Consider the following 25,007-nt stretch of genomic DNA (forward strand, 5'->3'; position numbering starts at 1 on the left):
ATGAACTCTCTCAGTGTCTGCTTTAAAGCCTGATGCTGCAGGCGAAACCACGCTGTCAACTGGAGGAAATCCTGGACTGTGGAAGTCCTTTGTGACGGAGGAAGTTCTTCCTCATCAGGTCTGGGCTCATCAGTTTGGTATGAGAAAGGCAGAGAGGTGGGCTTTGTTTCTGTATCCGTCACAGTTGGTCAAAAAAGGTTGGCCGCACATTACGTTTATACCTACAGATTTCTTAAACAGGGTTTTTAAAATCATGGAATGGAAAAAGATAACCATATAGATTATTTCTGTATGCTACAAGGAAAGCTTGGTAAAAAAAACTAATTTACATTCTTTATAGTGCTTTTTCATAAATTCCACTGTTTGTCAACAGTAAGTGGAATCACTGGTGTATAACATTCAAACCTTTTAGTGGTCTCCACAGTGGGCAGCTACTCAAAAGCGGCTATCTTCTATGAGTGTGGGTGCTGATGTCATACTTTTAGGTGACCCATTTGACAGTCCCTACACTGCCACCTTCAGAGCAACTTGTGTAAAATCATACAGACGTTCCTTAAAACCTGCAAACCTGGCAGCCACTCAGAGCTGCTGAACACTCAGGAACATTTTGCCAGTCCTGTACTGCACAGGACTAATTACAAATAAAACAAATTAATTGTGTGGAAAAATGCAATGAATAAACTGTCCAGTTAAGCGAGGATAATGCGTCACCAGCTGTATTTTATACTGTGACTAAATACCATAGTTTTGCTGCTTGTGTAGAAATGTTCACTTGGTTTAATAAGGGAGGACAGTGGATGGTCTGAAGATTAAACCAGGAGCTGAATGAAGAAAGAATAAAGCCAAGATGTTAGGAACTAACATTTATTTCAAAACGTCAAACAATATTAGTATCAAACGATGGCATCGCTTTTCACTAGACATTAAACGTCATGTTGCTCACCTGACTGTACATGTGAAACTAAAAGGTACATAAAAATAGGATTTTTAGAGGGGGGGGGGGAGATGGGGCAAAATTTTATTTTGTAGAAATTAAGTAAAGAATCCTGCGTGAGACCATCACAGTTCACGTACATGATTCAGACGTTCATCCATAGTACAAGAAATGCAGTTTTTAAAACTCTGACGAACGATAGCAAATGCATATTTAAAAGTGAATTGACACAAATTTACCCTTGGTTTTCGGTCCAAGATTACAAACAGACGCACATTTTCATTTTCTGTAACGTACAAACTGCCCCCTGGTGGACTAAAGTAGAACCTGCATGTCATGCAGGGCCTCGGAGCAGAGAAGAGAGGCTGCTGGTCTGCACATTTCAAGGTCCAAGTTGGTATCCAAACAGGAGGAGGTTCTGACAGTATTCTGGTTCCTGTCCTGACAAAAGGAAGTCAGCCGGGTTGAGCTGCTGTGGGCCTGCCTCCACAGGATGTGAGCTGGCTGGGCCAGAGCCAAACATACTCAGACCAAACTTAGAGATGCACAGTTTTGTGCTGTCAAAGCTACATAAAAATGTGTTTTTGGGAGACTTATAAGCAAAATGTCATTTTAATGTGGCGTTCTTAGCCTCGCAGAATGAGCTGAGACACATAAAGCAACAGTGTGAGCTTCTATTTTGCTCAAACCATCGAATTTTATAGCAAAATATATGGAAATGAAGCAAAACATACATCAGCATTCTAATATTTTGATATTGGTAATAAAGGGTGTTTTTCTGTGCTTCCTCCCTATAGATTCCAGGCGAAACAGATATGCACTTTGATATGCTATAAAAAGCAAACACTTGTTGCATAACGGCAACAGTGCTGACTGCAGGAGTCAGCTGAGATAAGTCTGTTAAGCAATAACCAGCATAGCAACCTGAAAGTGGAGCTTTACAACTCAAACTTGCACATCTGCATAGAGTCAGACTGCTGATAAACACTCTGTTGTATTGCTATAGCCTCCAGACAGTCAGCACCTGGAGAGCCTTTCCCTAAAGCAATAATAAGATCTCTGTGAATTTGCAGCAGTCTTTCTCTTTTCCGGTAGGCTGGTGGGATCAGACGAGTCACAGTGACTCGGACTAGGACCATACAGCTAGTTTCTTCGAATGGGCAATATTGTGGGGAAACTGCCACGATAATCGAGGCAAGATTAAAGTATATACCTTTAGTTAGTTTCTATCAGGGTTTATTTCCCGGTTCCCGATTTTCCCCATGGAGCTCTGAAACCCAATTAGAGCTGAGCGAAAGACACGTGATGAGTGGATAGATCTTTACTTACATCTTTTTGATTTTTACAGAATACACTGACTGAAGAAATGGAAAACAAATTAGCAGTTCTAGTAATTTATATCTTAAATTTAAGACACCAGCTCCCTCCCACCAAGCTTTATAAACAAACTCCAAGCTGACCGTTTCCGTGTTTCACCTTATCTGGTCACAGATTCCAACAGTTTCATCTGCGGCCGTCACTAAGAAACACAGAGCTGAGGTTGAGCTAAGAGCGTATATATGAAAGTAGCAGGGGAGCCTGGGGGTGACAACGGAGCAAAGGAATTATAACAGCTGTCGTTATTCAGTGGTAAATGCCATAGAGGCACAAGTTCACATAGAGATAAGTGTTTTGATTCATGGCCAATAAAGTGTTAAAAACACATTCAGATTGGCAGATTCCAATCAGCTGCAGTCAAACATAGCATTTTCGACAACGGCAACTTTCCCGAGAAAAGGTTTGAGTTATTTCATCTTCTGCAGGAGTGACCGCACCTCCAGAGGATTGTAGCCCTCAGGCCCTATTTTGCCCTGCAGAAAAAATGAGAGAAAGCGTTACAGCCACGTCATAGCTAAAACCTTTAACTTTCACCGAAGGCAGAAGCGGATCAACGAGTCGTCACGAAACACATCTTGGGGAAAGGACCTTTCCATTTTGATGTTATCGACAATATTACTGCATACCAAGAATTCTTCTTAAGCGTCTGTTTTGTTTTCACCGGTCCGGATCACGCAATGCCATGTGATCAGGGCAAGGAGAGCCACACATCTACTTAACTTCAGCTTCGGCAGTGGTACGACAAAAAGAGGAGCTGCACAGAATGGTCTCGTCTTACAGAATATTTTGGCCGAGCTCCAAATTTCCCTCGTGTCTTTTCAACACAAGGAGGTTGATATTCAATTTTAGATTCCTGGAAGAGCCTCTAGCGCCTGCACTGACTTCTGCAACAACAGCAATTTCAAACATTAGAAATCAATTTTAAAAAAAAATGTTTTTCTTGGTATTTCACTGCGTCTTGCTGATAATTCACATAAAAAAAGACCACCTGCTTCATTCATGTTTACATTGCGCAACTTTCAATCATACATTTTGTGGGTGATCGTTGCATTTTATTTTTATTTAGCGTCTCAGCTGTTTAAGTGTCACGCACGTCAGCTATTTCTGGTGCAAAGAGGTGCAGAGCTCCCACCTTATAAAGGATTTTCCCAGCCTGCAGCACGTACAGCCTCTCAGGTTGGGCAGCATACTTAATGGCTGAGACATTACTCATCTCATCCACCACCACAGGACACAGAGGGTCATTCTGAAGCAGGATCTGTGCTGCAGACAGCCTGTCCTCCAGGCTCTGGTGCTCACTGATGTCAAAGTTGTTGCCAAAGGACCACCCATCTGAGAGACACAGGTGATTTCGTTTAAATCATAGAGTGCAGAAAGACATAAATGAGGATCATAAATGCTTTTACAATATGCTCCATGAGTTACAACCTAATTTTGGTACTTTAATGTTTCTGATGTTAGCTAGGATACAAAATGGTGAAAGACATGAAACAAGCAGAGGTCTGTTAATCAAAGTTGCAATTGCAGTCGCATACTCCAGTGTTTTCCTAAGTATTTAAAGTGCAAAATTAGCACTTTTATAAAAGTGAGCTCAGAGGCAAATAATACACCTTTTTTTTTTCTTTCTACAAATTAAAATCTAAAAATCACGTTGCGCCTTTGGATTCAGTCCTACCCAGTCAAAACTTTTAGGAGAATGTCTCCATCAGCTTTGCACACATAGAACTTGAAATATTTACACCTTTTTCCTAAGTAAAATAGTTGATTTTCATCCAGATTAGCAATTATATTTTCACATAAGGCCAGGGTATGTTGGATAGCTGTTTTCCTCTAATAAATATGAGACCCCTATAAGAACAAACATATACGCTAAATCTCTGACTCCAGAGTCACCATGGACCTTCTTGATTGAATCCCTACTTGCCCAAAATTCAGAGCTTAGAAAACATTTTTTTTAAAGGTTTTGTTGGCTCTAGTGGCCTTTATTTGAAAGTAGTTTGACAGGAAAGAGGGTTATAAGAGAAGGGGAAGACAAGCGGCAAATGTCACCAGGCTAAGAATCGAACCTGCGACCACCGGCATGAGGACCAAGACCTTAATACATGGGTTGTGTTTTGCCCCTGCGCCACCACAGCACCTCAGAAAACAGTGTTTTTTTGTTTTGTTTTTTTACTGGGTGTATCAGAATTACGTGGACTGCATACAAAACCCATTTGTTATATTTTAATTGTAAACCATCATATTCTGGCAACTCATGCACTACTTTGTGTTGCCGATTGCGTAACGGCACACTGAAGCGTAAGGCTGGGGCGTGAGAAGGAATGAATGAGCTGCGCATGTGTATAAGGTAAAGCCAAATTAATCACTGTACCCCGATAACTTCCTCGTGAATTGATGTCACGTGAGTCCGTGCTTTCTTAGATGTCACGCACCTGTTGAATGGGCCTCAGCGACGTAGACCACAAGAAAGTCCGCCACGTCCCCGAAGTCCCTCACGAGCTGTTTGAACTCGTCAAGCTTGAACATAAACGGGGGTCAGGTGCAGCTTCCAAAACTCAACACCAGCGGTCTGTTGCCTGCAGACAGGACGGCAGCGCAATTGATAGCGACCGAGAATAAAGGCGGGCACGGGACGCGTGCATATCAGAGCCAAAAAATACGCACCTTTGAGGTACTTGAATATGCTGGTTCTCTCCCCACCCATGCTAATCACAGGTGAGTCTGGAGCTTCGCCTCCAACAAAAGCCTCTTGTCCCAGTGAAAGCCAAATAGTCTTAGAGGCAACTTTAATAAATGCAAGCGATCCAAAAGTCAGGCCCCAATCCTCGTAGGTAAACTTGGGATTCTGGGTCATGGTAACCTTTTCTCCCATTTTCAGGATGAGCTTCCTGGCGAGGTTCGGCGAGAGAACTTTCAAAATGTTGAGGATGACGCTCAGAGCGATAATATAGCAGAACATGCATGGTGCTGTTAAATAAACGAACAACTTTTGCAGAAACATCGTCCCTTCCTTGGGGAGGGAGATAAAAACCCCGTTGTCGCTGCGACACTCGGCTCCAGTCCTGCACTAAAAAACCCTGCCTGTTACCTCACGCTTTTTTTTTTTTTTTTTTTATATAACCGATGCCTTCACGGACTCTCTGCATGCTCGTATTTTCTAGTAGCACAGAGAAAACACCGAACTGTCACGCCAAATCTAAGCCACACAGAGAGCAACTTTCTTCGCTGTAATAAAATTAATATAAAATGTCTGAATTATAATTTATCGCGTTAAGAAAAAATGCCGTGCTGAAGTAGACCGCTGCTTCCTCTTTCGCATTTTGAGAAAAAGTCTGCACTTTTTTTTTGGCTCTCATAGTCAAAGTTTTGGCAGACACACACAGTCTTGTACCAACCTTTAGCTACATGGTCAGATTTATCTTTGGCTGATTACTTCAAGAAAGTAGATAAAATCATCAGAACCATTCAGACTCAGATCTTCAGCTTTGAATCTTATGGCTGCTTTCTAAGGCTATAATGCAGGTATTATTCTTGAACATAAACAATCAGGTATTATCTAGGTCTAACATGAAGCTCTGGCAAGTTAGATGTGTTAACACAAAATAGATTCACATTTAGTGCCCCATCACTACTCTTAAAAAAAACCCATGTTAAATAAATCTTAAATATATTTAGCATGTTTAAAATAACATGTTAAATAATCTAAATTAATAACACTAATTCAAACGGTACCTGAAGGCAGCACAAATACCCCCCCATGTAGTGCATGTGCTTTATTTTACAACTGATAACGCAGGTTAAACTATTCTCATACAACACAGGTTATCTGCGTTACTCTGACTTATTTAACCTCTGCTTTTTAGTGTTTATTTTTCCTCATAAAGGCCACTAGATGGCGGTGCAGAGCCATATCTCCTGGTTGAAAAATGCAGACTCAAGACTTTCATCGATCGCAAGATGAGACATAATAAAATTATTTCGATTGTCATTTTTTTCTGCTGTGTGTATTTTTAACGAGTATATTTCACAGGAAAGTAACCTAAATAATGCTTTATAAGTTAATACAATCTTCCTTCCTTAGGACCTTTTTGAATTAAGCATATGGATTAAAAAATTAAATATATTAATTGTAAAGAATTTCTTGGGAAATGTAGGTTTTCAAAGAAAGCCCGAAGTTATTCTGCTTTTTATTCTCCAAGCAGAAGATTTGGGCGGTAAAAACATGGCTGAACTTTTCGCTGGCAAAAAAAACAACAACAAAAAAGGATAAAAAAAAAAAAAATCAACTTGAAGTGGAAGAATAAAAAGAGACAATATCAAGAGTTTGACTGCCCACCAACAATGTAGCATGAAGTTATATGAAGATATGCATCTTATCATAATTAGTACAGCTGCTGCAGCTTCCGACCCAGATCTTATCCTCCCACAGAAACGCGCACCCAGTCCTTATTGGCGCTCCTGAATCGTGCAGACCAGCGCAGCGATCTGTCAATCTCACAGAAGGAGAGCGGCAGAATGGGATGCTGAGTGACTGAAGACGATGCTATGGATCAGGCTTTCAGACGCTCTCCTGTTCAGTTTAACATGATATTTAAACGTATCCTGACCCTTATCAAACGACTGAATAAGGTATATTGCCACATTTTCCTTTCATTGTGTTTTTTTTTTTTTTTTTTGACTCAGCTAAACCATTTTGACTGGCTGCGTTTTGAGTTTTGGAACGATTGCTGTGATTTATTTTTCTTGCTACGTCCGTATAGGGAATGTGAAGAAGCGGCCAAGGGTTGCACGGGGAAAGCCGACTGATCGATGCACCGCTCCTCAGCGCAGGTAGGGATGGTGAGCCGCTGTCAGACCCAAACCTTCCCGGACATCACCGGCTTGTCGCTCTCCGTGTTCGGCGGCAAGACGGAGGAGATGTGCGCGCGGAAGGGCTTTGGACCGCAGATCTACCGGAACTCCAGCGACTCCCACAGCATGAGCTCCGCTTGCCCGAAGCGACTCATCGCTCAGTCCGAGGAAAGAGCGCATCTGACGGCCAAAAGTGCGCGCTTGTGCCTCTCTCTGCCGCCGCTCCAAGGTAAGGCTCATTCAGCCAGAGCAAATGTTACAGGGATGCTGAGGTTGATTATTCATGGCCGTGGCGACTGAAATCAACTCAGACGCGTTTAGGTTGCAATTGTATCATTTCAAATGAACCAACTTTGATTATTGGATTTGAACTTGCTGAAACGTTCTTATTATTGTTGCTGCTAAATTGCACGCATAAAGCATCCTGTGATGCAGATGTGTGTGTGTGTGTGTGTGTGTGTGTGTTTTTTTTGTGTGTGTGTGTCAGTTTTAGATTAGGCTTGATAATTAAACACAGAGCTCCCTGGGATTCATTTGCCTGTTCGTAAATATCACCAGAATCAAAGTCTCCTTCCCGTCACATCTAAAGCCATGTGGAGCTATAGCCCTGAGTGTGTTAACAAGGCGTAACAGCGTTCTCGGAAGTAGTAGATTTTATTCTTTTTTACCTCCGTTATATAAGAAAGCTTTGCGTCTTGGAGTTGTGATACTGCTAAAATAAACTCACTCACGAAAATATTTAACAATTCTCCTAACATGGAGATTAAAATCTTTTAAACAAGGATTACGCAGATGAAGCGAGCTCTTTCCATGACTGAAACCTTTAAGTCTCCGTGGAAGCCTTCTCCATGCATCCTGACAAAGAGCGGGTTGATGTGAGAGGGATTGGGGGTGGTTGGTGGTAATTACACTCCCTAAATTATGATTACCCTGAACGGAGTTTTATATTAGCAACCCTCCTCCTCTCAGCAAGAAGAGGATCAACAGATTTGATTATTGTTTGTTCTCCTCCAAACACAAACCATATGTCTTCTGAATGCGCCTCGGCATTTATGAGTTCTCTCGAAGCGCAGTTGTGCCCTCAGCGTCCTGAAAAGCAGAATGAATTGCCTCATTGTCTTCTGAAAAAGGCCTTTGAACCAGCTTCCCGTAAATTGTGGGGATGTGTTTATGGATGATGCTGTGTGGATTAAAACTGAAGCAGATGAGTGTATTTGTGCTGAGTCTGGGAAGTTTTAGTGTGATATTAAAAAAAAAAAAAAAAGAAATATCACCTTTCTCTTCTGTTTTTTTGGTTTGAGAATCATAAAATCTCTTATTATTTTATTGTTACATAAATTTAAACGTGACCTTTTAAACTTTGTTCTCTGTAGCATCAAGTCATTTTTTTTTCCGTCTGATTTTATAGTTTCTTTCGTTGAGCACCGACTATGAAAATGATCTCAGTACTCATCAGTCTTTTGTATCACGCCCCATTTCAGACTGATCGTATTACATACTCCCATTTGGGGACCGCACAGATTTTAAGCATCATTCTCCATCATTACTTTTAGATTTATAAGGGGAAAAGCAAAAGAACCTCTGAGCAAATCCAGACTCATGTTTACTTTTATGAAGATAAGACAGTGGAGGGAGAACTTACCTCAGACTGGAGATTTCTGACCTCTTGATATGCGTCCTGTGATTGTGAAAAGTAAACTACAACTGACTGATGAAAGTGATTCAGACGTGAGTGATGGCGTTTCGTGTAATCCTCAGAGATAAAGGCTACAAGATGGTCAGAAGTTTAGACATATATTTTTTTTAATGATGCCAAATTTTTGTCTTCACGTTTACAATGGCGTGTGAACGACTCTCAAAAGAACTGCTTCGTGGTTGGCTTTAATTTTCAGGTGTCTTGTGATGTGGCGTTCATCCGTTCAAGCGATTCTAGGTAGATATAAACACCACGTGAATGTGCAGTTGTCATGTTGTTCAGGGAGATTTTGCTTTCCAAAAAGATAATCATGTTTTACTCCAAAAGCCGCAAAAAAAAAAAAAGCCAGACTACAGTATACAAATGCAAACCTGGAAACAATCTTCATTTTTAGTTTTTATTTTTTTGCTCCTGTGGTTTAAGAGAGCAAAAATGGGAAGTATTTGCCCATAATGATGATTGTTACATTTGGAAGAAAAAGGTGAAGCTTGTAAACCAGCTCAGCTGTAAAGTATGTCATTGACAACCTCATATTGAGTGGAGGTTTTGCTGCGGCAGCAACTGGTGCACTTCATCAAGCAGATGGCAACATGTGGAAACAACATTTGCAAATATTGAGGGGAACACAAAGTCCATGTTTTGGACTGGACATCACAAAGTCCTGATGTCTGCTCCTTAGAAAATTGCGAAAAGCTGTGTGTGTGTCTGCGGGTGTGGGTGGGTGTGTGTGTGTGTGTGTGTGTGTGTGTGTGTGTGTGTGTGTGTGTGTGTGTGTGTGTGTGAGAGCAAAGTTCCCTACGATCTGATCCAGTTAAACCAGTTCTGTCAGGAGTAATGGGTCAAAACGTCCAGCAAACTACGGGGACATGAGAAGCTTGAGGAAGGAAGTACAAAACATTTGATCCGAGTCATGAGCTTCAGCACATTAAAGAAAATTTAAAATAATTTCAATTAATTCTGGCATCTAGGAAATAGAAATAATTTTGGTAATCCTGGTGTAAAACAGGAAACGTGTTAGACAGTGACATAAAGTAGTTATGAGTGTGTGTATACTGTGTATATAAATATCTGGTTCCTACCGTACCTTCAACAGTTCTATATGTCGAGTTAGTGAGTATCTGATGTTCCACCTGAAACCAGAATATTGGGCTTGAATGAAACATGGATTCTATTATTTGACAGCCTAATAAATTTTCTCCTGGCACCATGCGGCGGTGCAGAGTCTTGGAGCGTTTTTGAGGAAAATGTTGGAGTTACACACTCCCTCCCTCTCATTAGAGTGTTTAAGACCTAATCGTTATTGGCTCTTCTGTTGCTTATTTACATGCATCATTGTGCGACATATTTTTGGAGTCTACATGCTGCACTGCTTAGTGCGAGAATCCAACTTCTAGTTGGAGTTGTCCCAACTATGAAAAAGGACTTATACCTTCATGCTACACTTACACGTGTAGCATGAAGTCTCCGTGTAGCACAATAACACGTGTTATTGTGGTGAAGTGGCATTGGCAAAAATGTAAAAGAAAATTCCTCAGTACTAACATAGCTTCCAGCAGGATTTGTCGATGTCAGGCTGCAGGGCGATAATCTGACTGTTATGAGAAACAACCGGCCATTACCGCTCCGCATTGAGCCTCTGCACTGTCAAGTTCCTAATGACAGCTTTCCAGTAGCTTGTGAATAGCTTTTGGCTGCGAGTAGAAAGCAGAATTCCATCAAATGCCTGTAATTGCGTCAGCTATTCTAATCAAACAGTGCAGTTTTTTTTTCTCTAAGCAGAAGTAAATAATTTTTTTTGTAGTGGATATAAAAAAAAACACTGCATACAGTAATTGTTGTAGTTTTATTAGTCAGACTTCATTGTGTTTAAAACTAGCAAACAAAATCAGCAATATATAACATCTTTGTCTAACTGAACATTTATCCTAATGCCTTCTTCTGCTTTAAAACATTCGTCGGTGTAAATATTTAGTTTCGTGTCACATAAAAAGTTTATATACCGATAATTGTAGGAAATGTTTACTTTAGTTTGTTAACTGGCTTTTATTTTCCATATCTCGCAATAGATTTGAGACTTAAAGTTGTTTTCAGCTATTCTCAGAGAAGGTCTAGCTATACAAGATTTTGCTGAATGCATACATTTTGAGGGAGCTGAACATATTTATAGTTATGTGTAGCAAGAATAGATCAGGCTGCAGCACAAAGAGCTGTTGTTACATCTAAAATTGGTGGGTCCATCATTGTATTTCTCTCCAGCTTTTGTTTGAGCACAAGCTTGTGTGGAGTAAAAATGTCAGCATAATACAGGCTAACTACTGAATCCGATATGTCTGCTCAGCAATTTAACTATGGCAGCAAAAACTGGAGTACAGTCTTTCTCAGAACTGTACAAGTCTCGGATAAAAAAGAAAAGAAGAAAATGTACGGAAAGTTAACTGTGCCAAAATAAACCATCAGACGTTTCCTAATAGTAGTGGAGCAGCTACAGCATAAAAATGATTACTTAGGTTTGCTATGTTGAGAAAGCTCACATTTAAGTGACTTTAATGTAATTTATGCCATAAAAACCATGCATCATGCTTTTGTGCAACTCATTGTAGAAGTTTTACTCAAATTAGCATTTTGTGTTTTCAGAGCATTGCTACATGTTGTCCTGTCTATCCTATAAATATCTTTATGTGGTTGACAAAGTGAATGTATCTCTCAATAATCACAGCTGGTTATTTGGCGCCAAAAAATGCATCATTATGGCTGTGTCTTGTTACTGTTAAGGAAGATCGTGACAAAAATTTGCGCTTTCATTGTAGCTCTGGGTCAGTTTAGGTTTGTGCCTGTTGTTACCTTGGACCTTTGTCTTTTATCCCATGGACCCTGAGTGTCTTGAACCCTCAATTTTTCCTGTGTTGAATGTGCTATTATTAGCTGCTACAATATTATATGGCAATCAAAGCTCGCCTACTGTAGTTTTTAGAATAGTCAATAATAATGACCAGAAACGTCCTTCTTTGTCTTTTCTTTGAGCAAAAGTAGCCCTTTGTCAGGCAGCTGACTGAGAGTGTGCATCATCAGGTGGGGGATGGGAGGAAGGCATTATTCTATCCACCTCACACAAAAATCAGTGATTTAACTTTTAAAGTTAATAGAAAATATGAACTATGGAGTCGTTTAGAATGACTGAAATATAGCGTATAGGTTCAAGCTTACACACTCAGGATCCATCCCTCCAGAAAGCTCCATCCTGAAGTTATCAGGGTGGTAGCAGCGCCTTTTTCTAGGATACATTTCTAAGTATTGTAATCTGTTCTCACCCTGGTAGATGCAGTGGAGGCTAAAGAGCAGGTGAAGAAAATCAATCTGGTTTCTGAAAAAAAAAAAAAAAAACCTAAACAGAAAACACTTTTGCTGAGTTGCTTTTCTTTTTTTTTCTTTTTTTTAAAGTAAACTATCTACTGCTATTACAAGACATTTAGCACCTTCATGAAAGAGAACATTCAAACTAAAACTGACAGCTACAAATCAGTTCTTTATGGTTTATCCTCCGAAGTCGTGTGAAAACTTCGAACATGGACGTGTGTGTGTTTTTCTCAAATTAGAACCATGATGGTAGCATTCTTTCCCCAAGTTTTCTCACCCGTCACTACATTCCCAAGAGCTGAAGAGCCTCGGCCCACGGCTTTGCGTGCCGCATGAGCTCAGCAGTGAATTATGGGCAAATGTGAGCCCCGCTGCCTGGGAAGGGCTCTTGCAGGGTGTAATGTTTGCAGCATGTTCCACTGATTCACAAAGCGCGTTGCCTGGTGATGATTCTGCAGCGGTATTCCTGTAAACTCGTGTCAGCTTGAGTTACTATGGGGGGAATGCTCGGTAATGGAATTGAAGTAATTCCTGAGTCACATTCACCAAAGAGGGAGAGATGGAGAACACCGATGGTCTGGCATCTGTTTTGGCTGAATCATCCCAATCAGGCTCGGCCGGAGACGGACGGGATGCGAATGGAAATATGAAATGTGTGTCAGAAGGGAAGGGAAGAGTGTTGCCTCAATTCACAGTAGTTGGACTTGGACAAAGAGAGAGAGAGATTTATGGGCGGTTATAGTAGTTTGTTTGCTTGCTCAAACCCTGAAATAGACTCAAATCCGTGCATTTTTAGCTTTCTGTTGTTTTCTGTCTCCAGTGTGAGGAAGGTCAGTTCTCCCCATTCTTTTGTGACCAGCGTGGTATGAGTATGGCATCTTACGTTAACCAAAGGCATTCTGGCTCTGATCCTGCCAATAAATCCAAAGAGTCACACAGCAGAAATATGATTTGGTTTGAGTTAGTGTCGAAATACCTCTTGAATACCAACAGAAATGTGCTCTGGGCCTCAACTTAATCTTTAAAAAAAAAAAAAAAAAAAAAAGTAACTGCAGCGTTGGCTCAGATATGTCTTCATAAAAAAGTATTTTTAGCTTGCCTTCAGAAGCGCTCGCAAAAGTTTCACCAACGTTTTGCTGAAAAGAGGAATTAGCTGCCAAGTTTTTTTTTTTTTTTGAATCATTCCGCATTAATCACGGGAATGTTAACTCTTTGTTCAGAAATGGAAAGAGACTTCTCTGATTCTGACAAACATGCCTCAGAGCTGACCACATGTCTATAGACTGTGCATTACTCATGCATTTTCAGACAGCAGCGACTCCTCTTGCAGACCTCTCTCTGTGTGACTTAGCACATGGGTGGGTTTTTGATTTACATCTCGGCGGTGGCACTTGCTGTTCTTGGCCTGACGCTGCTGTGTTTCATCAAAGAAAAATCCGCTCCGCTCTGACTGCAGCAGTTAGGACGGCCGTCCGTCGAGGTGCTGACTCTGCCGGAGGAGTTGCAGGGTGGGGGCTGAAAGCTGGAGGCCGTGAGAGCTGGCAGCTATGCAGGCCTTTCAAAAGTATTCGTACTTTTCCTATTTGGTCAAGCGTCAGTGTATTTTTTGGGGGGGTTTAATGTGACGGAAGATGTGGAAGTAGAAGATTACAGTAAACGAAATCTAACAACTGTGAGTAGTTGGCCCCTTGTGTCACAAAATTATATAACAGCCATTTACTTCACCTGGAACTGTAATGTTTCTACCAGCTTTGAAGACTTTGAGATTTAACTTTTCACAAATTCTTCCTTGTAACTTAGAGTGAGCTCATGGATGAGCTTCTGTGAACATAATTTTTCAAATTTTGCCACTGATTCTCAATTGGTTCGAGGTTCGGACTTTGATTGGGCCGTTCTAAAACATTAATGCGCTATAATCCGCACCGTTTTTTTGCAGCTTTGGTCAGTGTGCTGCCGATTAGGTGAACCTCTGGCCTAGTCTAAAGTTTTATGCAGCTTCGATTTTTCCTACTGGAGATCATGATGCCGCCGTCACTATGGATCACAATGGATCACAATGGATTTGGCTCTTCTTGTCACTTATCCATAAAGACCACATTTGGAGTACACAACCAATAGCTGTCCTGTTGACAGATTCTCCCACCTGAGCTGTGGATCTCAGAAAATCCTCTAAAGTTGCCATGGCTGCTTCTCTGATTCTTTTTTGGCTGTTTAGATGGGATATTGGAATGTCACAGTAAGTGGGGATGAACACAAATCTACATCTCAATTTTCAGATTTGAATTTGTAAAACATTTTTGGAAACCATAATCCTTCTTCCACTTCACAATATGCTCTACTTCATGTCAGTTCATTACATAAAATCACAGTAAGTCATGTTGAAGTTTTTGGTTGTTATGTCATCAAATGTTAAAAGGTTCAAGATGTACGAAGAGTTTTTGAAAAAGGCATTATGGAAACTGGAACTGAGACATGGTGGGAGACTTTACTCACCTCCTCCAAGAAAGGTGGAAAATACAGAGGTTATTTGATGCAGAAGTCTGAGTGCTGCCGAGAAAGCTCCCCCTATCGGCATCATATTTACGAGCTTGTACGATCGACAATCACAACAGATAAAAACGCTGTAAACACGCCATCATTCAAGTCTGCTTCATTTTGAAAACCTCCAAATGCTGAGGCTGGACTTGTTTAAATTCCTCTTTTCTTTACAAAGCCAGTCATGTTGGAAAGCAATCAGCCAGCCAATCAAATATTGGCTTCAACTGAGTGGCCGAAAACAAACAGGCAAACATGATGAAGCTGAGGCTCTTTTAATGCCTTCATTAGTGCAGAGGAGAGAGCAGCCAGAAAAGCTGGAGTTTTATCCTCTCTTACTCTGTCTCGGTCTCTGCCAGGAAGCTGCCACGGGGCAGTGCCCAACCAGCTCACCGCTTCATTGGTTGGTGCAGCCCAGGAGGACTATGAAAGACATTATAAAGTCTAACAGTGCAGTTTATATACTTTATTAGAGCTCGTTACTACAGAGTTCTGGTAGAACGAGTTATTTTGTCGTCACATGCACCGTTGTAACTTCCTGCTGTGATGAAAAACGCTCTTTGCTCTCAGCTTACCTGTGAATCGCGAATCTCCATGTTTGGCGTCTCTCACTTCTTTACTGTGTTGAATTTGACTAAAATAATTGTATGTGCATTAAGACTTGGCAGGGATTAGTTTTTGTTGATTACGGACCTCAGCTGTGAGCCAAGTCGCATCAGTCTATACTTTGTTGGACTCCCATAATAAGGAGAGATTGTTGGAGCAAACCTGTGTGGTGTTGATCACGCGGATAGGTCTTTTAGTTAAAGAATATATATATATATATATATATATATATATATATATATATATATATATATATATATATATATATATATCTTTAAACTCGGACAGGTTTTGTGCCATTAAAGGAAAACATTTTGTAAAGAGTTTATTGGGATTGACAGGATGCTCAGCACCGGCTGTGTAATCCGCATTGCTTATAGAGGTTTTCACGTTATTTAAAGTAAAATCTTTTTGTTAGTGAAGTAAAATCAGAACAAGAAGAAAGTATGTTACTGAGGACCCTGCAGTTCTTTTTTTTAACCGTTGTGAGGCAAAATAGTGTGGATGCAAGGTAATACATTTTCCTTACATTGAGTTAGATAAAAATGTGATAAAAGCTGTTTTTTTTTTTTCCAGATAATGTGTTTTTCTGTACACATAACCAGAAAAAATCTAAACAAAGTTAGTACAGTTTATATATTTGTTTTTAGTTGCATAACTTCACACTGAAATATTCTTTAGATAAATAATGGTCAATTTTATGTACTTTTTGGGAAAAGATTTTATTTTATTTTTTTTATAATTCTTTACTTTTTAAAATGTACTTTCCTTTTTGCTCTGGTAAGAATAAGACGTGACTCAAAGTGAACAGGATGCCATACAAGAAATCTGCTGAACTGCAGCAAAAGAGTTGCATCTGGACATCAACTAGCCTCCAGATGCAATGATTTGAAGCTTTCCACTTGTCAACTGGACATTAACTGGAATCAGACTTTTGTCAGATGATATTAAGATTATACTCTTGACAAGACGAGGTGTGTTTGCTATGACGAAAAGGGTGAATGAGAGGAAAATCGTGTAATTTCACATGGCGGAGGATCTGTGACGCTGTGGGCCTGTTTCTCTTCCAAAACGACACTGTTATTTGAGTGTAAAATATCATGAACTCTTTAAAGTATCACATTTTCAAAATGTGTCAAACTATGCCAAAAAGCTGACTGTTGGTCTGTGCTGAGCTGGAAAATATTTCTAAACATTAGGGAAAACCACGACAGAAAAAGTTAATCAGACACAAAACTCTTTCTTCCCTCCTCAGCCATCTGAGACCCAAGACCCTAACGGGTGAGCTGAAGAGAGGACCAGCTACGATCTATGGAGAATGGTGAAAGATCACTCTCTCTGTATGATCCATTAATATATCGAAGACTAAGAGCTCTTCTATTTGCAAAGGGGGGTCTGTACAAAGTATCGACTACAGGGGCACCAGAAACTTTGCCATTGGTGAATTTGTTAAAAACGCATTTCCAGAATCGACAAAAGATGCTCCGTCTGTCTGAAAACGGCAATGACTTACATTACGCTGAAACATCTTGTGTTGTTTTCTTTTTAGAATAAGTTAAATATGTGGGTTTGTTTTTGTTTTTTATTTAGTCTGCATTGTTTTCTTGTCAAAGTCGCTCTGAAAACCCCTTAAAGGATGTTCTGCTGTTTGAAGTGTAATTACTGAGGGTAAACGCAGGACTCCTTCCCCTCCGTTAGTAACTGGCCTCATGTGGGTTGCTCAGAAACTGTGTTAAACGGGACCATGTTGCACTGAGTAAAAACCTCAGTATGCACGTTTTATTAACATGCTTAACATTCCCCAGAAGACCAAGAAGTCAGCTCCTACAATACACCTCTTTAATACAAACATCATGTTGCGCACTCACCACACTTGCCAGTCTGGTTGTGGGCTGTTTGAAAGGGGAGCTGATTAGTGTGTTTAGATTAGAGTGTTTTTCTGCCCGGGTGTTTGGGGCCAACACGGGCTTTTTCAACTCTGCGGATGAAAATTAATAAAGCCACTCTGTCGTTGGCTAATTACAGTGTTGATGCTAAATAATGGCTTTGTGTTCAGGCTTGCGTTTTGAAGGGCGCTGAGGTCAAAGTCTGTTGCAACTCTCGTTGTATACTTGTCGCACGCTTTAAAAGAGGAAGAAGAAAAAAACACAAGTACAAAATCTCAGCAGTGATATATAATACAGAGCAGCTGATGTTTTTAGATGAAAGATTTAGTCATTTGTAAAATATGCTTGAGCATAATTATACTTTTAAAGTTTAAAAATAAAATCAGTGAACAGGTTTGGTATGTTGGCAAATATTTTAAGATTAACAAACAAAAATTAGAGATGCATTGATCAACATTTACCTGACTGATATTGATTATTGATTGGTTTAAACATCTTATCTTGCTAATTCTGATTCGCAACACGTACCAGAGTAACAAATGTGCTGCAGGTTTTTTGACAGAGGCTGTAGTTTTGAACTCAATAGAAATTTAAGAAACTACAAGATTCTCCCATGAAAGTGACCATAATCACTATCTGATTTTTTTTCATTAATCTTAAATAAATAATTATGTATTATATTTATTGATTGAAAATGGTTGGAGCTCTTAGTTTGGATGCACTTAAAGAGGGGAAAACTGATTTCTTAATATTTAAGTTGTTGACCAGAGCTGATCATTGAAAATTTGGCCTTTATTGATCTTTAGTTGATTGATTCTTTCATCAACATCTACATAAAATACTTTGAAAAAAATTTATATGATTTAAAATCACCTCATACCTGTTCTAGCTGGCCTGATAAATATACCATCTCACCTCTCTATGGGGTTAAACATTTATGTGAAATCACTTAACCCCGTCACAAAGTGCTTCACTCACCTTGAAACTGATATACTGAGATTTCCTGCAGCTTCGATTCCCTCCAAAATATTCTTTTTCAAAGCAGGAAATATCTGCTATGATATTAATGTTGTTCCCCTATTATGATTATATATATATATATATATATATATATATATATATATATATATATAATGTAATCACTTGGAGTTTTTTTTGATAAGATCTCTTTTTTTAAATAAGAATGTCCTGGCTTCTTTCCCAAAGTGTCCTCACTGAAGCTCAGTCACAGATTTACAGAGTGCAGACAGAGAAAACGAGAGCACGCTGTCTTCAGCCTGTTGTGTTGATCTAACTTTTGCCCTTAAAAAGTCCTGTTGCAGCACAAGTTTTCTAATACCAATAAAAAAGACTAATCAGGCTCCCTCAGCTTGCGGTGACGCTGATCTAATATGAATCTGAAAGTTGAAATGAATTAGGCGGCGTCGGAGCCCTGACAGCCAGGTGCTGAACACTTGGCCCGGTGCGTTAGAGCCTCAGCCAGTTGGAAAAGGCTCTGCAGGATTTATCTGCACCCTTTTCCCTTGACAAATTATTTTATTGTTCCTACACAGTTGGTTTTGATTCAGCCTTTGGCTAATGATGGGCTGAGAGCATGTGTTCTGTTGTTGTTCCCCTATTAAACCCAGTCAGACTGGAAGTGTTCACACGTGATGGCATGCTGACATGCAATAGGAGTCAGCTAAAACACAACATTTAAGCTGCTTTATATGTGCCACAGCGGCAGGATCTCAATGTGCTTAACAGCTTCTGTAAATTCTCCCCTTATTGAACGGCAAACCTCGCTGCTGAGATCTTTAATCACATTCCTGATTGCGTCTCTCATGTGTCGGGACAAGCGAAAGCGCTGCTCCGGAGCTGCAGATGGAGGAGATAGGCCCAGAGATTGAACTGCGTCCGAGCGCTGCACTCTAGCTGACCCGAGCGCTCCGCACCGGGACTGGGCCGCTAATCTTTTACAAATGTTGGAGTCTCCGTGACGGGGCTCTTGCTGAGACAGATTTAGTCAAAACAGCGGCGCTGCTCCTGAACGCGGCCTCGGCCCTCCGGCCTAATTCAGACGCCTGATTAACTAACAGATACCTGCTGCTTGTTCTTCAGCGTTACACAGCCCAGTGCGCTCTGCTGTGCTGCATGGCGTTTGACGGCGCTCTCCATTCTGCTTAAGAGTGCTCAGCCTGCCACTTTGCGAGCTTTTCAGAACTGATCGGTGTGAAACGATACAGGATCTGTTATTTCAAGAAAACGAAGCACGGAGACACTAAATTGAATGTTAAAAAAATATTTTCAGAGTCTTTTTAAAAGTATCATTATTTTTCTTCTCAAAGCATTCTTTTCAGGTGAAATTGTGATTTATTACAGTGTGAAAATAAATCCTGCATTTCACCCAAAAAACAATTCACTCTGACAACCATAAACCAGAAAGGTTAGAGTTTTTACCGTCTGGCTTGAATTGTGAATAAAATGATAGGAGGTTGCATCATCTCTGTGTTTCATGCCAACTAAGAGATGAAAGTCAAAAGTGTTTCTACCAGTTGTTAAAGGTATGATGAATGATGGGCTACCATATATATAGTGTTACAGCAATCATAGCCAATTTTCCCTTGACCATTGATCAGCAGGTCAACTATTAAAAAGGACTTTTCTCTTTATTGAAACAATCTAAACCAAGAACTTCTCTCCTTTTGTCTCCTTTTGTGTCTTTAAAGCATTAAGCAGTAGGATATACAAAGACTGAGTTTAATTTCAAATATCACGTAAAAGTTAGGCTTTTTAAAAAATAAGCATGGTTAACTTTTTGTATTCTTTGGTATTGTTGCATGTAAAACTATTACGTCTATCAAAGAATATTATAAAAAATATTTCAACTCAACGTAGTCTCCAGTGTGAAGTAATCTCAATCTGCAGTGTGATAGGCATGACAGCAATTCAGAATTACAGCCAGTGTCTGTATTGTCAAATAAATTCATTTAGAGTTTGTTTTTAAGAAAATAGAAGTTGCATCTTTTATGGCAGTGAAGAGAAAGATCATGTAGGGCTTTCACTTAAAAAAAAAAAAAAAAAGCTAATATTCACATTCACAATGGCTTAGGAATGCATCAGTGGCCATGACTTGATTATGGCAATTATTACAATTATTCAGTTTATTATGACATTTTGGCTTCATTAGTTGCTTCGTTAACGCTCAGAATGCTGCATCCCTTCCTCTTCTCAGCAATAGATAGTCTGTCCAGCAGGAGATTCAGCTTTCTACTTCTATTCCCTCATCAAAAAAATACCTGAAATGTTGCTTTGTTTCCTTCATGTTTGAGGAATCCTTGAATCCCAGCCAGTCTGGGGTGCCTAAACACTTGTTCTCACAAAAAGCTGCTTATTTCCACACAGCTCCTCCTCAGAGCTGCTGTCTCCAGGCGAGCTGCCAGCACACAGGTACCCCACAGCCACGCCTTCCCCACTCAGCTCCTCCAGACTAGCAACAGCAACAATTATCAAACACTTGGTGGAAATATCAGGTCTGCTGAGCTCATCATATGAACTACCTCTCTGTCCAGTACCTAACAATGACATAATGGAGCAGCATCGTTGTGATGACGTGAAGGAGAGTGTCGGAAAGAGAAAGAGTTGGAGCTTCTTAAAGAGACAGAGGCCCAATTTTGAGGCGTTAAACTGAGAACTGGAATTTATTTTAGGTTATGTTTGATATATATATCATTTTTATAAAAACTTGAGGATAACACAGTTAGTTGATTGTGCTATAAAATGGCACTACATGCCTGGAAAATACATTATACACCCCCTTTAAAAGAAGTGCTGTGCCTGCTGGCCTTGCTTCACACAGATTGATTGAAGCCAAAGGTACTCAATCGATATGACTCACTGACAATTTGACCTTTACCGTATTTCATTGCATTTAAAGTTAATCACAAAGAAGTTGTTCTTTAGCTTAATGATCTTTGCTCTGAATTAAACGACTCGTGCTTCAGCGACTCTCTTTCGTTGACACAGACAGACGGGGAGCTGCAGCATTCATCGCAGTCTTTTGGGGAATTACTTTGGGAAATACACATTTGTATATACACCGCAGCTTGTCAACTTCAAATTACATCAGAACTTGCCTAAGCATAACAGTCATTATTGTCAAATGACTCTTAACCTATTCCAACAAGAAAAAAACGAGTCTGAGCCGTAACCATGAACAAAAAGGCTACTTTCATTTCAATTGAAAAGCAGTTCAGCATAGTCCCTAAAACCGCGCTCTAACAGGAGTCAACAGGCCTTGTTAGCCGTGGCCTTGATAACTTCAACAGTAAATGTAATTGCATAGTTTACCACAGCGTACACTTTTACAGCTCCAGCCCTGTCATATGACACAAAATTATGGCCAGTCGAGGCAGCTGTAAAGATGCCAGTCTTCTACAAGCCTCAAGTGCTTTGAGCCGTGAAGGAGTCCAGCGAGAGAGGCAAAGCTTCAATATATGTACACTGCAGCTTGCCAAAATACACTCATTTAACAGCACAAAAAGACTTGCACAGAGAGCCCACATATTTATGTTAGGGATGATGTAAAATGGCTAGAATTCATACTTCGCATCACTTTTTTCTTTTTTTTTTTTCTTTCAAGATGGCTTCTCTCAACTTTTACAAGCAGGGAAACAAACATTTGCATTTCAAAGTTCTTCAAATAAAAATAAATGAAAAGCAAACTCTTTTATGGGTTTGGAGACAGTATTGGAAAACAGGTCGGGGGGGCAAAATGAAGACTTTTACGGTTCATAAAAGAGCTTCACAATGAGTGCCAGCTTATTTAAAAAAAAAAAAAAAAAAATGGTTTGACACATGGCACGGGCCAGAGCCCTTCGAGGTTCCCTCCGTACTCAGGCTCTCTGACCAACAGCAACCAAACAACAACACACGATACAGGCCAAGCTCCAAATGCAGAAGGATTCCTTTAAATCCACTTACATACCACAGACCAAATCCAAAGAACAACAAACCAAGCTTCTTTACTTTTCCATTTGGATTTATCCCACAAGTTGATGTAGATATTTTTACCTGAATGTTTTCGTGTTTTATTTTTTGTTTTTTTCACATTAAAGCTGAAACCTTGAACGCATTTTAATATATACTGACACAAAATAATGACACGTGGTTTTCAATATAAAAAAATATTAAAAGTTTGCCATTTGAAGGAGTAACTCCACACTAAGTGTATTGCAACTTCTAAATGGATTTCATTCAGGATCGCCCAATATTTGGCACCATCTTTCCTCCCGAGAGTCCTATCAGTTTCCCTGAATTGCTGAAGAGAAGCATCTCCACAGCATGATGCTGCCACCGCCGTGTTTCACATGGAGTGATGTATTCAGGATTATATGTAGGGATTATAGGCAGTTCAGGCACTTTCCACAGCTTTCTTTTAACAATGATTTTCTTCTCGCTGCTCTTCAGAAAGACACAAAAAGTGCAAAACTAACAGTTGCCCTGTTGACAGATTCTCTAAAGTGAGCCGTGGTTCTCTGGTGCTCATCTGGAGTTACTGTGGACCTCTTGGCCTGTTCTCTGGTTAATGCTCTCCTCATCCAACCTCAGTTTTAGTGGGATGACCGTGTCTCAGTAGGTTTGCAGGAGTGTCACACTTTCTTATTTTTATTTTCAGGTGATTTATTGAGCAATGTTCTGGGAGATGTGCAGAACTTGGAGTATTTCATATAACCCAACACTGCTTTAAACTTCTCGGCTTTATTCTGATCTGTCCCTTTGGTCTTCTTGATGCTGCTTGTTCACCAACAATAATAATAAACCTATGAGGCCTTCACAGAACAGTTGAATCCATACTAAGATTGTCCTTTTGGTCAAGTGCAGGCATCAGGAAAAACTTTGAGTTTCAAATATTTTCAGGGGTAAAGCAGAATATAATTTAGTGTTCTTCTTTGGCCAATTAGAACATACTTTCTTCTACAAATACGCTCACAAATTTATGTCCAGAACGACAAGATTCTGTTCATTTTGGCCAGAGGATCAGCCTAAATCTACAGGAAAGACCGTCTTTACAAGCATCCTAGAAATAGCCTCGAAGATGAAGTCCCAGTATGTAGTCTTTCTCCGAATAAATCCAGGTTTGCTCAGTGAGGGTAAGATCAGCGATCCGAGCAGGCCATGCGATCCAAAGCAGGACTCGCTGTTCTTCTTTATAAAGTTAGTCTTTATGACTTTGGCTGTACTTTTAAGTTCAACATTGTTCCGTGAATTTGGGAACAATCAAATATTTCCCTGGTGATGATAACCTCTGGTCAAGAACTACAAATACAAACTAACACTTTTCGCTTTGCTCAGTTTTCTTTGTCAGAACGTCGCATTTAGGAATCAAATGGACCTGAAATCAAATCTTTATCTAAACTCGCTTCAGCAGCCTTATCCTGACCGTGCCTGTATAAAACTTTGACTTATTTAAATAATGTTAATATGATTTACACGCGAGGCTCGTAGCGATGTAGATTGAGTGATGGACATGAACTGAAAAACGAAATCGAGGTTCCAGATCATTTAAGGGTATTTATGACACAAAGGATGGCTCTCTGTGGCTGTTTCAAGGCAGAGACCCATTCAGAGCAGAAATCCCAACAAAAGGATTCTTATTACAGCCGTTAAACAGGCGAAGAGAAAACAGTTGAGGGTTTGAGTGCCTGGGCATCTAAAATGCTTACGCTCTCAGAATATATTTGCTCATAAACTCTTTGATGGTGGCCCTGTCCGTTCCAACACACAGGGCTCCTGTCTGTGTAAATAGCTGTCTATTGACCTCCCACCGCACATGATTTAATATGTTTCCATAGGTGTCATTTGGTACCGGTTTGGGTTTTTTATGGGTCCTGCTGTGCCTCAGTCCCCGCGACTGCGAGGGCTCAGTTGTCTGGCCGTCACTTCTTAAGCGGTGACCAACAGAGAGCTCTTCCTGAGGTTGTGGATTTACTACGAAGTGAGCCGCGGCCCTGTCACTCTGCTCACAGCAGCATTATGGATCTCTGTTTGATGTTTTTGGTCTCATATAATTTCTGGTGGACTGTCCATCTCGAGTTACCCCGAGGGCACGGTTGTGTTTCTGTGTGTTCTCAGATTTGTGTGTGTTTGTGTGGTTTTGGGAGGCAAGGGGTGGGGGGTGATCCTCAGTACCCAAGCCGTTGGTGAATGAGGACTCCCCACACTATAAAAGAATAGTATTGCTGACTTCCTTTGGTATGTGTGGTTTGAAACTCAACACAGGTTTGCTCAGTGGAAAACCTGGGGGCCCTTTCCTATTTGTTCTGTATATTTATGAAAATCACAGTTTTTTTTGATTGGCCTTTGAGTCGAGAAAAGACAAAGTATTGTCATCTTAAAAACTGGTTTTTGTCCTTTTGTGGCAAAGCGCTGCATATTTGCACATTTTATTGGTGCTTTGTTGTTATAGTCAAAGCAACGCTTTAGGGTAAGCAAAAATAATATTAGTCAAGTTAATTTAGTCAAGTAAGTTCTGATTTTTTGCCCTAATATACAATTGATTATTTTTAACTTTCTGGCCAGACTGGCTTTAAATTTAATCTAATTCAAATAATAATACATTTTATTTATAATGCCCCAATGGCCTTTTATATTTGATTTCCACTCAATGGCAAATTTGTTGCCCAGGGACACAAACAAAGGTGGGTCAACCGGGAATCAAACCAGCGATCCACCGATTGTAGGGCAAACTACTACACCCCTCTGGTTTGTTCTTCACAATTTAACAGCA

The 25,007-nt window shown here is 40.1% G+C and overlaps 2 protein-coding genes across 2 annotated transcripts in view; one reads left to right on the forward strand and one right to left on the reverse strand.

Annotated features, from left to right (window-relative positions):
* Positions 1 to 850: 850 nt before the first annotated feature.
* On the reverse strand, positions 851 to 5,420 carry dio1 (iodothyronine deiodinase 1). Its single transcript, XM_008407067.3, has 4 exons — positions 4,976 to 5,420; positions 4,744 to 4,887; positions 3,444 to 3,643; positions 851 to 2,784 (listed from the first exon to the last, which is right to left on the reverse strand). The coding sequence occupies exons 1-4, from the start codon at positions 5,310 to 5,312 to the stop codon at positions 2,719 to 2,721; spliced, it is 747 nt and encodes a 248-aa protein (XP_008405289.2). The 5' UTR covers positions 5,313 to 5,420; the 3' UTR covers positions 851 to 2,718.
* Positions 5,421 to 6,524: 1,104 nt separating this feature from the next.
* The window catches only part of glis1b (GLIS family zinc finger 1b), a 73,116-nt gene continuing 54,633 nt past the window's right edge, over positions 6,525 to 25,007 (forward strand). The window contains exons 1-2 of the mRNA XM_008407070.3: positions 6,525 to 6,940; positions 7,072 to 7,391. Coding sequence (XP_008405292.2) covers positions 7,121 to 7,391 — 271 coding nt within the window. The 5' untranslated portion in view covers positions 6,525 to 6,940; positions 7,072 to 7,120. The remainder of the gene's footprint in view (positions 6,941 to 7,071; positions 7,392 to 25,007) is intronic.

This window comes from Poecilia reticulata, chromosome 4, assembly GCF_904066995.2.
Source record: "Poecilia reticulata chromosome 4, P_reticulata-male-v2, whole genome shotgun sequence".
Classification (NCBI taxonomy): Eukaryota; Metazoa; Chordata; class Actinopteri; order Cyprinodontiformes; family Poeciliidae; genus Poecilia; species Poecilia reticulata.